Source organism: Ursus maritimus, unplaced genomic scaffold, assembly GCF_017311325.1.
Source record: "Ursus maritimus isolate PB19 unplaced genomic scaffold, ASM1731132v1 scaffold_7, whole genome shotgun sequence".
Lineage (NCBI taxonomy): Eukaryota > Metazoa > Chordata > Mammalia > Carnivora > Ursidae > Ursus > Ursus maritimus.
In genome coordinates this window covers 26,309,677-26,324,131 of record NW_024426885.1, presented here as the reverse complement: position 1 = coordinate 26,324,131, position 14,455 = coordinate 26,309,677, and the positions used below count along the sequence as shown (strand labels likewise).

Sequence of the window (14,455 nt, the reverse complement as noted above, 5' to 3'; positions counted from 1 at the left end):
GGACCCCTCCCGCTCCCCCTATAGTCTGATCTGGGGCCTACCATCCCAGGAAACCTGCTTCAGGAAGGCCACCTGTCTGGCAGCCCCATCGCAGTTGGGGGTGAGGAACAACTGTCCCAGAGGAAAAGGAAGTCAACTTTCGAGTGAGACAGGGCCAGTCTGGGACAGGAGGAGCAATGGCAGAAGAGTGAGGGGAAATGTGAGATGAGACTGAAGGGGGGATCCACAAGCTTAATTCCTACTTCCTTCCTAATAACTGGTCTTAGGGACTGTAGGAAAGGGAGGGTGGGGAGACTGCTTGGGACTGAGTTGTTATTAGGCATCAATGACCAACCAAGACAACACTCTCAAACCAAAAAGTCTCTTTATTGATCGGTACCATACATGACTCAAATGGCCCAAAAAAAAAAAAAAAAAAAAAAAAAAAAAGGCATTACATTTGGGGTGGGACATCCATCTTCCCCACCCCTTCCCTCAGCTCCTGACACAATACCCTCCCAACAGTGACAGCTGGAGTAAGGAAACTGGGTGTGGGGGACCCCAGAATCCAGAAGGAAGAGTGGGGGAGAGAGGTGGTGCTAACACTTCTGGAACTGGCCACAGGAAAAGGCAGCGAAGCCACAGAGCTGGGCCCAGACCCATGGGACCCTACTCCTGGCCTTACCCTGGGCCCAGAGCGTGTCCAACTGTGAAACAGAGCTGAGGATCCTGGCTGCTTCCCCCCTCCCTTCTATGAGGAAGGGAATGGAAGGGCTATTGGAGATGAAGACCCTTTACTTCAGCTGGGGAACAGAGGTCTATTGCTCCCAGGTGGGCTTGGAGCTGGGCCATCCTCCGTGGCTCCTTCCCCTCTGTGGAGGACAGGGGAGGACTAGATACAGTTTGAGGAGTTGAAGGGAAGAGAGTACTGGAGAGAGTGGATGAGCCCCTCCCCCTCCATCCCATGCCTGCCCCACTGAGACGAAACAAAAAACACTGCGACAAACAAGGCGCTCCCTTCCCTCCACACTTCCTGAGGGAGGGAGCCTCCCTTCCCCCCATCCAAGACAGCTGCTCTAGTGGAGGACTTGTCAAGAATATACACACCATGGGGTAGGGGGTTGGGGGTGGAATAGTGGGAGTCACAAGCACTAGGACAGCAGGCCAGAGTCCTGGAGAATGGGGAGACAGAGACAACAGCAGGGGGTTGTCACAAAGATGAGGTCATCAATGGCCCCCTACCCCAAGGCATGCCTTCCCCAACTCCAGTCACCCCAGAGGAAAAGGGAAGAGAGATGGCAAAGTATCTCCTTGGTCTGAAGCTCTCAAACTGTATAAAATGGTAATGCATACCCCCCTACCCCCACACTCACCTCCACCTGGGCCCTAAGCCCCACATTTACCAAGAGTAGGGAGGTAGCTGGACTTTTTAATAAGGGGAAGAGGGGGTACATGAGTGATTTTTTTTTAAACTTACATTTTTAATAATATTATTTTTTAAAAAACTTGGGAGCTGGGACAGGTGGCTGCAGGGAGGAGCCAGAGCTTTACCCCTCTACTACCAGCCACCTAAGGGAAGGTTTAGGAAAGGGGCACTCAACCAAGCCCCATAACTTTAAGTCCCTAAGGGTTGTGGGATAAACAACCCCAGGCTTGAAGGGGGTGGGATCAGGAGGATGGGGAACCCAGAACCTGGGGTGAAGATGGAGGCAAATGCCCTGGGGGGTGGTCAGGACATTTCTCAGAGGCCCAGGGTCCACGTAGGCATCCACATGAGTACCCCCTTCCCCCAAAAGGCTCTGCAGAGGCCAGGCCCAGCCCAGGGCCACTGGGGGGCAAATCTTGGCACCTGCCCCCAGCGAGTCCAGTTCCTCCCTGAAGTGGGTGGATGGAGGCTGCCCATTTTAGATGCTCAGTCTCTTCATTCTGTCTTCTGCTCCCTGGGACTGCGAGGGGTGGGGCAGGCAGGCAGAGCGCTGGGTGGCCATGGCAAGGCCTTTACTGGGAGGCCTGTGACGTGGGGTTCTCCGATTTGCTTTCTTGGCTGGATGGAGGCTTGCTGTTCCAGGGGCTGTTGGCGCCCAGGGCGGGGGAGTTGTTAAAGCTGTCCTCGTCGTCAATGCCGTTGGCCGCGTCAAACTGGGTGTTCTCCAGCCGGGTGATGAGCCTCTCGTCCTCGTCCCCGAACTCCCCGCCCATCAGGGTGGGCTCCCCCACCACCATCACATCCTGAGAGTGGCGGAGGTCCCCAAACATAATCGGGGCAGGGGCTCGCCCGGCCCAGGGCAGCAGAGAGCCCCAATACCCACCTAGGAAACTCAACACCCCCAACCCCTTCTCACCCAAATTTAAAACCCCAACTCCTCTGACACCCTCAGTCCCTGGAATCCTTCCCACTGAAGGACTGCAGAGCATCACAGCCTTTAACCCACAAACACTAGATTCTAGAAGTCAATCTACTCCTCTCGCTCCCTAGTTCATCTCCCCCAAACTTCAGGGGGCTCCTAAACTTCTGTCCACATATAAGACAGAGGAAGCAGATAAAAAAAAACCACCAATGGGGAAAGCGTGTGCATGTGCATATGTGCATATTCTAGATTCGCACACATTCAAATTCATGTGTCCCTCTGTCAGTGTGTGTGTCTGATGGTATGTGTGCCTCTAAGCTGTCTATCCTGAACATCCATGTTCTCAGGGCTGTCTCTGTCCTCTTTATGTCCTGGTGTTCTGTCTAGGTCTGTGATCACAACCATGGCATGTGACTGACAAGGACTCTCATCAGTGACAGGAGCCAGCCCATGCTGGCAGAGTACACCAGAAAAAACTGTCTTTGCTTCTCTGCCTGCTAGTGAGCTCAGGCTGGGACAGGGTCAAGGGTTAGGGGTCAGCAGTAGGGCAGCCCAGAAGAGAGAAGAAAGCCGAGATGCTTACAGGTACCTGGCTGGAGAGGGCGAAGGTGCTGGCTGGGCTTTTCTTCTTGCTGTTGCTGTTGTTGGTGTTGCCACCCCCCGAGCTCATGGTGCTGCCCCCTGACATCTTTCGTTTCCGCCGCTTGCTGGGCTGCTGCCGTGCGGGCTCCGCTGTGCCAGGGAAAGGAAATTCAGGAGGGGCAAGACCTCAGGCCCCCTGTTCCCCATTCTGACTCCAAAGGAGCCTGAGCCTACCCTGATCCCAACCTTGCAGAACCAGGAGCAAGGAAGGGGCTTCGCAAGGAGAGAGAAAAGGCGCTGGGAAGCGTCATCAGATGCTGATAAGAGGAGGGGCAGGTGAAGGTACTCACCGGGGGGTGCTACCATGCGCTGCCACTTCTGGAAAAGGCAGGTCTTGAGGCAGTCACGGGGGCTGAGGCTGTAGGTCTTGTGGCGGGACATGAGCTCCTGCATGGGCTCGAGTATCACACAGAGCTGAAGGGAGACCGGGAGGTGGGTGGTCAGGGGAAGAGCAGACATGCAGCTGACACCCAATGGGATGGGGCAGAAACTGGGTGATCAAGGACTCACTCGGAGGTAGTTGAGAGTGGAATTGGACAGCCCACACCGGGTGATATTTTTGGAGAGCTGATCCAACATCTGGGGGTCCTGGGCCTAGATGAGGAGAAAGGAAAGAACACTAGCACCTGGGCTGCATCTGCTCATCTGCCCTATCACTCGAGCCTCACGACACTCCTAAGAGAGAAGAGGGGCTATTACGAAACCCATTTTTCAGATGAAGATCGTCAAACCCTCTGTCTGAGGTCGCGGTCAAAAAATGACAGACCTTGTTCCAGCCACCCTTCCCACTGCCTGCCCTTTGCATCTTGGGTCCTTTGCATCTTGGGTCCCACCCACAACTCACATGCATGGCAAGGATGCTGCGGGGGATGAGCTCTCGGTGCTGCCGGATGCTGAAGTGCCACGTCTTTATCCGCATCATGTCGTCAAACATGAACTCTAGGTACAACCGGCCCTCCACACACACCTGGAGACAAGCTTGTCACATCTCTGCCCCCTCCCCACGTCCCTGAAAGTATACCTGTTCTCCCATTTGCTCACAACTCTCCCACTGAATATATTTCTGCCACCTGCCCATAAATCTGGGTGATAACTGACAAAGACCATTCCCTCATACACCAGTCACTCCCCCGGCCCTTACACACACACACACACACACACACACACACACACACACAGCAGAAATGTTGAACAGACCCTTGTCCTCTTCCCAAGTAGCTAATGATACACTCATCTGCTACAAGGTCAATGAGGGCAGGCTCTCGTTCATGGTGTACCCCTGCGGCCCAGAAAACCATCATGTACAAACTCAGTAAATGCCTGATGGATGCTGCAGGATGCCTGCCCTCCCTTCTCCTCTTGCCACTTCCCATTTTGCCTCCCTGGGGAATAGCTGGGTTATATTTTGGGAGAAAGGAAGGGAATAAAACCCAGGTGCTTCAGTGTTCCACATCCAGCTGGGTTGCTGACCTGGGTGAACATGGGTTTGCCGTGCTGGGTCACCATGCTGCCTTGGTCACAGTCGAGGGACACAAAGTTGCTGTGGAATGCCTCCTTGGGATGCTTAAGCACATAGTACAGCTCCGTAGCACCCCCTTCAAAGATGCTGCGGAAGTAGCGTGGGATCAAGGTCCGGCCAATGGCTGTAGAGATGGGACAAACTCAGTAGAACAGAAGGACCACCAAAGGGGTCAAGCAGATGCCATCATTGCCAAAACAGATCCCCAGAGACAAATACCTACTCCCAGTCCTTAGATGGACACAGGAAGTATTACTCTCACAGCAGAACCAGCAGGACCCCCAGAGGCCACTCACTATATCTCTTTGGTCCATCCTCCAGGCAGAAAGTGATGGTTAACATGGCATCATCCTCAAAGAACTCAGTTGTGAAAGCATCCCACCAGAGATTGTCACACTCCTAAGGAGCACAGGGCAGGAAGTTTGTTTGTGTGTGTGTGTGTGTGTGTGTGTGTGTGTGTCAGAAGACAACCCACAGGGGTTCCCAGATGGTCCTCCCCCTCCCAACCCTTTTCCCCTGACCATACCTCTGTCCAGTTTTGAAGCCGTTTGTTAAGCTCAAATATTCTGTAGTCAGTTTGGTTGCCATATGGTGTGTGCCTCCTGGGGGAAGTAAAGAAGGGAGGTCAGTAGGAAAAGAGCCTCCCCACCCCCCCCACTTCTGCCTTCACCCATATAATGGAAAGCACCTCCCTCCTCACTGGACCCCACTTACCCAATCCCAGGCTCCAAGTATGTAGGCGGGTACATGGGAGTTGGGCTGTGTAAGGGAAGAGGCTATGAGAATGGGGGTGGAAGACAGGAATTATTGGGGAGTGTCACTCCCTCCCCCTTTCAGGCAGGACTCCATCTGAAGAAGGGATGGGAAGTGGATAAGACTCACCCCACATCCCGATCTAGCATGGTGCCGGGATGGAAGGGGGGGAAGGCGTTGCCGTTCGGGGGCTCCTTCGGTGAGTACAGCTTGAATGACTTTGAGGAACAACCTAGAAGGCAAAGGAAGAAAGGGTCCCCTTAGTCCCAAGGATCTTTCCTGGAAGTCTCCTAGACTGTGTGGACAGGGACTGGTCTTCCAGAGCCCCCAGAATGGGTGGACTAGGGGAGGGGGATGACCTTGAGGAACACCTACCTCTGCTTCTAATCTAGCTTCAATTTTTTTTTTATCATGAAACTAGAAATACTCAGCCCTAATACCTAAGACCCCATTTCTTCATGTGGCTGAGCCCTGGATGACAAAATTGAAGCTGGGAAGAAATGTCAATACCACAGAATAAACGAATATCCAAGCATTAGAATCTAATTTTGATAAATCCCCTGTTCGTCTGTATCATATTGTTCAATCATCACAACTACCTTGTGAGGTAGCAGGGTCAACTCTAAAACCCCCATTTTACAGATGAGGCAACGGAAAGCTTAAGGGAACTTGCCAAGATCATAGAGCTAGTAACTGGCAGAGCTAGGACTTGAGCCTAGATCTGATTCCTATATCCTGTAGTATTTCCACCCCTCTATTGCCCTCTGGAGACCAAGCTGGAGGAGGGGAAAAGGGGGGGGGGGATTTGCCAACTCCCTGCCCCTCCTCCACTCCCAGGGTCTCAGGAGGGCAGGGGATAGAAAGATAAAGGGGAGTGGGTGCCTGCTGGGTGCCTCCCATTAGATAACCAGTTGGGCCTTCTGCCTCCCCCACCAACGGCCACTCCCTTATCAGCCCAGCCCCCTCCCCCACACCCACCATGGGTCTAGTATTGTCTCCAAACCAGAAACCCAAAGCCTCAACCTCCTTTCATTTCTGAGACTTGCAGTGGGGGAGGGAGACAGACAGGCCTCCAATGGATTCCACTCTACTTACAAACTTAGGCCTGGGAAGGAACCTAGGTTCCAGGGGGCTCAGTCTAGGAGGCAAGTGGTAACTAGACAGAGATCTCTGCTTCTGTGTCTCTGTGAATGTGCACATGTGTCCCCTATCCACCTGATGTACTATTTCCTGACTGGAAGAAGTATTACATTCATAGCTGGGTATGAACCAGGCATCCCTGCAATCCTATTCCCCCCTCCCAACCAGATAGGTGGGGAAACTGAGGCACGGCAACAAAGGTCCTAGCCCCAGTCATAGGTGCTTTCTGGAATCCCCAAAACTTGATTGCACATGGAAGGGTGACCATATAGGCTCTTTCTAAGCCCCCTCCCCAAATTAGATACAGAATCTCTTGTGTTCCTTAGGGGGAAGAGACAAAAGAAGACCCTGTGCCAACATGCATCATTTAATTATCTCTCCAGGGCCCCCTCCTTACAACATGAGCAAAAGGAGGGTCCCAGAGGGACCTACATTACACAGTTCCTGAAGGTGCCAAGACTCAGAGCCTGTGTGTGCCTGCACACGTGTGTGCCTCATCCTGCCTAGCAGGCTTCCACCCTCAGCTCGCCCTGACATGCCTTGCAAGAGCTGGAACCCAGCAGCCCCAGGCAGGATCAGGGTGCCTGCAACAGGCCCTCACCCTGCGCGCGATCTCTCACAGGCCACATCCACATACTCCCAGCACAGCACACTGCCTTCACAAGCCAGTCTGGACTGAATGAGGAGCCCACATCCTTAGGAAAGAGACAGTCCCCCCATCCCGCCAGTCCCAAGTCTCCCCACTCCATAGACAAGTAGACTAAGGCCATGTTGGAAGCCCCAGCTCCCAGAGCCTACCAGAGGCCAGGTCTGGCCAATGAACCCAAGAGTCTAGATTATGAGACCTGGCCCTTGCCCCCTAGCTAGGCCATCCTTTCCCCAAAAGCATCACTGCCCCTGCCCCACAGTTTCAGGGCTACTTGAAGAAATGTGTCAGCTCAAGACCCTCAGGAGAAGAGAGGCAGCACACCTGGGTTCCTCTCTAATTCTGAAAAAAGTTTCAGAGCTTCAATTTCTTTCACCAGAGACCTGACAGACATTGCCTGGGGCTGGGTAACAGTTCTGAAGAGCTAAGGCCCAAAGCTCTGAGGCCTCTATTTACACCTCCAGTGAATGGACACAAACAAACTCAGCATCTCTTCAGAGCCATAGCAACTCCCAGTAGCCCCAGCACAAGGGCTTGGGAGTGAGAAGAGAAGGGGAGGGAACATCACCCAGACCATCTGTCCCTGTTGCTGCCTGTCCCCAGCAGCAGGGGTAGAGGGAGCAAAATGGGGGTGGGGGTGAAGGGGATGTGTCATCGGCCTTGGAGTCAGACATAGCCCCCCCCCCCCAACACACACACAACCTTTAGCAATCTGGGAGCCCTTGGAGGAGGAAGAAGACAGGAAGAGCCCAGAACTAGTAAAGTTTTCTCAGGATGGAAGCTGCATCCTGTGGCTGAGGGGGGCACCTCCGGCTGGGCATTTCCATGGTAACCAGCCTGACCTGAGGGCAGGCCCCCTCCCTTTAGGGGCTGACCATAGGTCAGCAGGCCTGAGAGCCCTGGCCTCTCTGAGCTGGGGCACCTCTCCCCCAGCTAGCATACCGGGCCTGGGCCAAACCCAGGATCTTCCACCCACCCCCAATAGGCTTGCAGGGTGCCCAGACTTACCTGGGAGAACTGAGGGGGCCAGGAGAGGTGCAGGGAGCGGCTGGAAGCCCAGAGGGGCCTTGGCAGGGGTGAGAACTGAGGGGGCCAACTTCAGCCGCTCATGTCCCGAGTGGGACAGGCAGGCCTGGCTGGGAGCTCCACTCCGCGGGCCGCACAAAGACTCGCACGCACAGCCTTGGCCCGCCCCGCGGCGGCCACAGCCCCGGGGGAAAGTTACAATGGCCACTGGGCCGGGGGCTGGGGGCCAGGGGGCCGGCCTGGGGGGCGGGGGGCCGCGGGGAGTCCGGAGCCTTCTTTGTTTGCAAGGTTTCCCTCAACAATGGCTGCTCCGCTCTTTCCTCTCTCCTCCTCCTCCTCCTCCTCGGCTCTCCCCGCCACCGCCTCTCGCTGCCTCTGCCTCCAAGCAGCCCGCCCGCCCTCCCCAGGCCAGCAGGCCCCTCCGCCGGGGCAGCAGGAGAGGCAGGGCCCGGCACTCACACTCACTCACACTTGCACACGCACAGACACACGCAGCGCCCGCCGGCTCCCTTCCTTTTCTCCCTTTCTATCCCTCCCTCCCCGCTCGCTCTCCGATCTCCGAGCCTCTCTCAGAATGAGGCCCCAGGGCGGGCGGAGGGTGGAGCTGCCCCCACCGGCCCCGCCCCCTCCCTGCGAGGAAAGAGGAAGAGGGAGAGAGGGAGGGAGGGAGAGACGGAGGCAGGCAGGGAGGACTGCTGAGAAAAACAAAAGAGAGACAGAGACGGAGAGAGACGAGAGAGACAGAGAGAGAGAGAGAGAGAGATGGAGACAGAACACATCGGGCCTGGAGAGACCTGGATGGAGGGGAGGTGTGTGGGGCCAGGACCTGAAATGCCTCCAGCCCCCCTCCCCCCTCCCCAAGCCTGGTGCTTAGGGGTAAGCAGGCCACCCTGAGCCACTGGCAGGGATGGAGAAGGGTGCTCTCCTCTCTGGAGACTCCCAGAATCTTCAAACTGCCTCCCCAATGTCCCCCAAATCTCTCTTCCTCTCCCCTGTGATCTCTCAGGTGGAAGGCTGGCCGGAGCTGCCACTCTGGGCTTCAGCCGCTGGTGAAATCCCAGAGCAGCTGGGGGGAGCCTCCAGGGGGTTATTTTTGACAGAGATACACTCTGCTTCAGTGGGTAAACAGTGACTGGAGGGAGGGGGACACTCCAGGCTCCCTGTCCCCAACCCAGCTAAGCTCCTAACCCCCTTCCCTAGCCCCCAACCACCCGAGTCTCTTGGGTGCAAGGGAGAGAGGCACTGTCAGAGCTAGGAAAGGCCCATCTGCCCACCCAAGGGTCCCCAGAAAGGACCTAGTCTGCTGCTGAATCCTCCCCCCAACCCAGGGAAAAAAAGGTATGTGGTTACTGAAGTAGGGCCTGTTCTCCAAAGCAAGGGGGAGATCCCAAGAGAGGAGGTGTTTCTAAAACTTGGGTAGTGGTCCAGGCCCTACTACCTGGATAGAGAGGAAAAAGGACACACACACACAGAGGGGGTACAGTCATATAGACCTCCTACTGCTTTGCAATTTGAGTCTCTGCTCCTTATTCCCTGCCCCCCCAACCACATTCACACAGCCCCACAGCAAGATTTCTCATGCCATACACACTGGTTGATCGTGCAATAATATTGCACCTGGCTCTGTGAACATCCTCCACAGATAAATAACACATCTTACTTTCACATAAATCAGTACCTGATACTTCAAATGCTAAATAAACCCAAACCCAGGACACACACACATACATAGTCTATGACAGCCCTGACTTCTGTACACACTGGGACCTGTGACACATGCCCTTTGACCCCAGTACACACACCCAAACTGCATTATACCCCCAGAACCTGTGACAGACTATTACATACACACCCTGTTTGTTACCCAGGAACTTACCCCATAAACCACCCTCCCTGAAACCTGCATCCATTCTCCATCATGGTCTGACCATATGATATGCTCCAGCTTTCACAAACAGACTGAAATGTATGACATTCAGCCAGACCCTGCAACATACTCCCTACAGCCAGGAACTGATACATTCCATTGACTCCCAAATTAACAGCCCAACTCCGAGATGACCACACTTCTCCCCTACTGATAGGACAACTCCTGTCATTTGTTTCGTGCCTTTAAACTTTCCAAAGTGCATTCATAGCCAGTACCTCAAGAGATCCTTACTGAATACAGGGCCAAATGTGATGCTAACTTGAACAGATCAGTGAGACAGGATGGCCTGAACTGGAACCGGGGACTTCCAACCCCACTCATACAAGCCCAGCCCTGGGGCACTGCAGCCATTCCTATTCCCTTCCCCCTCCAAGGAATGGCCACTCCAGGCCCCAAATGACTGTCTGCATGAGGAAGAGGGATGGGTGTGTGCTCTGGCTTCTGTCCCCAGTTTAGAGCTCAGAACTCCCACCCAGTTTGTCTCCTCGAATTTCAGAAAGAAAGGCCCCTAAATACCAAGATGTATCAGGACTCTAGCCCATTACTCAAAAAGGGGCCCTGCTCCTGGTTCCCCTTCTCTAGCAAGTCTGCTCCTCTCTCAGTTCTGACTTAATTCCCCGACTTGCACAGGAGCAGAAGAGGTCCAGCTAAAGAAAGCAAATCTAAGTTGGAGTTAGAAGGCCCTAAAATTGGGGGGGGGGCACTGGGGAGAAAGCAGGGAGCAGCAAAGAATGACAAAGGTGATGAAGGAGAAAAGAGGAAGAGTACCAGTCCTGGAGGTGGAACTCTGAAGGGCAGCAGCCTGTCCCAACCCACAGGATAAGGTACCAGCACTGCCCCCTGCCCGGGCCCCTGGGGCTCCCTGACCCAGGCCTCCAGTGTGCCTGCCCCCCTTCCTTTGTCTGTGCCCGGCCTCCCGTTGGCCTGGCGCTCTGCCATCCTCCTCTCCTGGCTCCCAGCCGCCACCACTGCTGCCTCCTCCCCTCCCCCTACTCCTCCCTGCCTTAACCCTTCTGAGCCACATGCTGCCCCAGACAGGCCCTGGCTCCCTCAGCAACCTGCCCTGCCCCAGTGATGCCCTTTAGCAGAGGTTCTCCTTGCTTCTGACCAAATCTTCAGAAGCTATTACCTACCCCAGAAGCACTATGGGAGCTGGGGGGGTGGGGGTGTGTATGCGTGTATCTTGTGGTGTTTCCTTCCGCGTTTGCATGTGTGCGGGTCTGCCTGTGCTCTGGCTTCCCTCAGTCACATGTGTGGGGCATGTGCTGTCTCTGCTGGGCTGGGGGAGGAGGAGGAGCCGGGAGACAGCAGAGCACAAAGGAGAGACTCAGGCAGGCAGGCAGGCAGCAGGCAGGCGGCCTGCCAGGGCGCCTCGGCCCCCACCCCAGGCCTGCTCAAGTTGGGGGGTGGGTCTTTGGGCCTGGACTGTACACACTGCCATGATGCCCTTGTATTCAACCATGTGCTCCCACCCATCCATACAAGCCTGGTCCCCTCCCTTACTCCAACTCCTAACATTCCCCACCACCAGGCCACTCTCAGGCCCCTCCCCATTTGGTTCTCCTTGAAGTCTAACCTCCATCCATTCTCTGTGGTATCAATCCATACAACTTCTTCACATTCAGGGAAAAAACACCCCACTCTTAGCCATCTTTTGCTCCCCTTTCCTCCAGCCAGGCCACCCAGACACACAAAAGGAACATGTCTTTTAAGGCACTGACAGAAGCTGTCCCCCCTCAAACACACCCCTGTGCATGGGTCCTCTTCCTGTCCCCATGCTGCTCCCAGAGAAACTGAGGGGGAAACTTTCTCCTTTCTCCTACTGGACCCAGGTACCCTGCCTCAACTTCAGGACCAACAATTCATCTACCTCCAACCTGACAACACTTCCATACCCACCTCCTACCCACTATTTGCAGGTAAGACTCAGTCCTCTAGCTTGTTCAGAGCCTTAGTTTCTGCTAAGTTCATGTGTGGTGATGGAGGATGAAGGCCATGGGGAGGACTCACAGTGTGGATGGATCTGAATGGGTACCCAGCATAGGGCAATTATAAAGAAAATACACATATAAACATGCACACCAAGCTGGAAGGAGCAGGAATGATGGGGCCAGGCAGGATTCCAGCCTGGCGAGCTCTTCTCTCTCCTCCTCTCCCCCACCCTCTACAGCAGGAGCCAGGGGTTCCCACACCCGGATATTCCAGGATCCTCAGGCTCTCTCTACCAGTCCTTCCTCCCGTAAGGGCCCCATGCCCCTTAAACGTCAGCCTCAGCAAGGCACTTTAAATGTGTACCCAGCCCAGCTTGGCCTGTGTCACATGATTTTCAAGGAAGCTTCCGCACTGGCAGCTTCCCTTGGGAATTGTGTGTATATGTTTGCTTGTGTGTGTGTGTGTGTGTGTGTGTGTAGTGGGGGGTTCAGCTGTAGGATATGGGGCTCCCAGAGAACGGGGCATGTGGACAAGCAAAGGATCCAAACCAGGCTAGATTCTGGGACACCTGACTTTCAGAAGAAAGCTAACTCCAGCCTGGGACAAGAGGAGATGTTGCACATAATTCAAGAACCCAGAGTCCTGAGAATGAGGATAGTGTTCTGAGGCCTTCTGAAGACTACCTCTCCAGTCACAGCCTCTTTTCTCCTGGCAGTGAGGTAGAGCCTTCCCCCTCCCCAGGAAAGAACTCAGACCCAGGCTGTCACTAGCAAGAGCTGATAAATGTTTTGGGGAGACAGGGATCTGGGCCTGAGTCCTCTCCCAAGTTCTCACTTTGGGGTCAAATATTGCTCCCCTGAACTCGACTCCCACAAATCACTCATTTCCTAACTTGCTTGGAGCTGCCATATTCCCCCTCCCACTAGGGTGGAGATGCCAGACCCCGAGGGCCCAATTATCTGCCCCCCCCTCCCCAGAGTAGCTCCTGTCCCTCAGGAGGACTAATCTTCCCTGGCAACAGGCAGGAAAATTTGGAGGGGGGGGCAAGATGGGCCCCAATCAATCCCTCCCCCCAAACACAGTCCTCAGAAACGGCCTGGAGGGGGTTATCACAAGAAAAGTAAGAGGGAATAGGCAGCAGGGAAGGGGGGGCAACCCAAACTAGCCAATCACAACTCTATGATGACCTGAGGGGGGGGTCAAAAGTCCAGACTCACTTCTGATTGGCTAACACCCTGGAATTCTGGGAATTTCAGCCCCCCAAACCCCTCCTCAATTAGCCTCCCCCACCAAAACACGCTCGCGCGCGCGCGCGCGCGCGCGCGCACACACACACACACACACACCACACACACACACAGACTACCCCTAGCACCCCCTCCCCTGCCTCTGGGCTGCTGCGCATTTGCATTTGGGGAGAACCCTCCCCCGGACTAAGGCCCCGCATACCCCTCTCAGCCCCCGACCTCCGCCATGTCATCGACGCCCCCCACACAAGTTCTCGCCAAACAAGGGGTGAGGGATCTGCCGGGAGGGCTAAGGAGGGAGGGGCCGGGCGGCCGCGCGCCCCACTCACCAGGACAGGCACAGCCCACTGACATCTTCACATCGCCCGCCGCTGGGGGCCCAGCCGAGTCACGGTGCCCGCCCCGCGCGGGGACAGGCCGGGCATGAGCCGCCGCCGCCGCCCGCGGCCCCGCTGCGCTCGCCGCCGGCCCGGCCCGGCCTCGGCCCGGTGCTGGCGGCCCCTGGCTGCAGCGAAGGGCCTGTCAGGCGCGGAGCAGACAGGAAGGAAGCCAGGCAGGAAGGCGAGCTGCCTCTGCGTGTGTGCGCGCGGGTGTGCGTCTCCGGAGTGTGTGTCCGTGTGTGCGCGTGTGCGTGTGCGTGTCTGTGCGCTCCCGCCGCCCTCCCCGCCGCCAGCGCCGCCGCCGCTCGCCCCCTCTCCCTCCCGCGTTCGCTCGCGCTCTCGCTGTCGTAGGCGCCCGTTCTCCAGCCCCAGCCGGGCTGGGCCGGGCTTTATTAATATGCTAATTGCCTGCTAGTGGGAGGGGAGAGCCGTGTCAAAGTGACCCGGGCGAGCGCGCAGCGAGCGACGACGTGCGTGCGCCGCGCGGCGGGCGGGCGGCGAGGGGCCGGGAGCGTTTAGGGAACGGCATGCATGTGACGCAGCTTTTAAAAAAGGAGTCGGAGGCAGAGACCCCAAAGGGGAAGGGCGGGGGGAAGAATAAGAGGCGAAGCCTCACACTCGGTGTCCGTCCTCCTGGCGCCGCCGAGTTGGGAGCGTCGCTGAGCCGAAGCGGGAGCCGGGAGTGGGGGAGGCGGAGCCAGGGTGGGCCGTGAGGTGTAGCTCTCTTCTCCACCTCGGCGGCGCTCTGGGAGGGAAAAGGGACTGCCGACCACCCCCCGCCCATGCTCTCTGAGACCCCAGTTTTATTCTGGAAAGCCCTTAAATCCCACCCACCCCCACCTGGGCGGGGAAAGCACTATCCTAATTCCTGTAGCAACCCAACTCACCTCCTCCCTAAATTAACCACCCCTTC

General features: G+C 56.0%; 1 protein-coding gene across 4 annotated transcripts in view; it reads right to left on the bottom strand.

Annotated features, from left to right (window-relative positions):
- Positions 1-347: 347 nt before the first annotated feature.
- Positions 348-14,455, bottom strand: part of LDB1 (LIM domain binding 1) — a 15,469-nt gene continuing 1,361 nt past the window's right edge. Inside the window, exons 1-11 of one of the 4 annotated variants that reach the window (XM_040624418.1) lie at positions 13,492-13,631; positions 5,371-5,473; positions 5,203-5,247; positions 5,015-5,090; positions 4,785-4,887; positions 4,440-4,612; positions 3,814-3,936; positions 3,480-3,563; positions 3,260-3,383; positions 2,911-3,059; positions 348-2,208 (exon numbers count right to left, since the gene is read on the bottom strand). In XM_040624418.1, the coding sequence (XP_040480352.1) occupies positions 1,978-2,208; positions 2,911-3,059; positions 3,260-3,383; positions 3,480-3,563; positions 3,814-3,936; positions 4,440-4,612; positions 4,785-4,887; positions 5,015-5,090; positions 5,203-5,247; positions 5,371-5,473; positions 13,492-13,516 (1,236 nt within the window). In that variant the 5' untranslated portion in view covers positions 13,517-13,631 and the 3' untranslated portion in view covers positions 348-1,977. Of the gene's footprint in view, positions 2,209-2,910; positions 3,060-3,259; positions 3,384-3,479; positions 3,564-3,813; positions 3,937-4,439; positions 4,613-4,784; positions 4,888-5,014; positions 5,091-5,202; positions 5,248-5,370; positions 5,474-8,035; positions 8,217-13,491; positions 13,632-14,455 lie in introns of those variants that run through there. The other 3 variants (XM_040624419.1, XM_008709443.2, XM_040624420.1) reach the window with 3 other exon arrangements.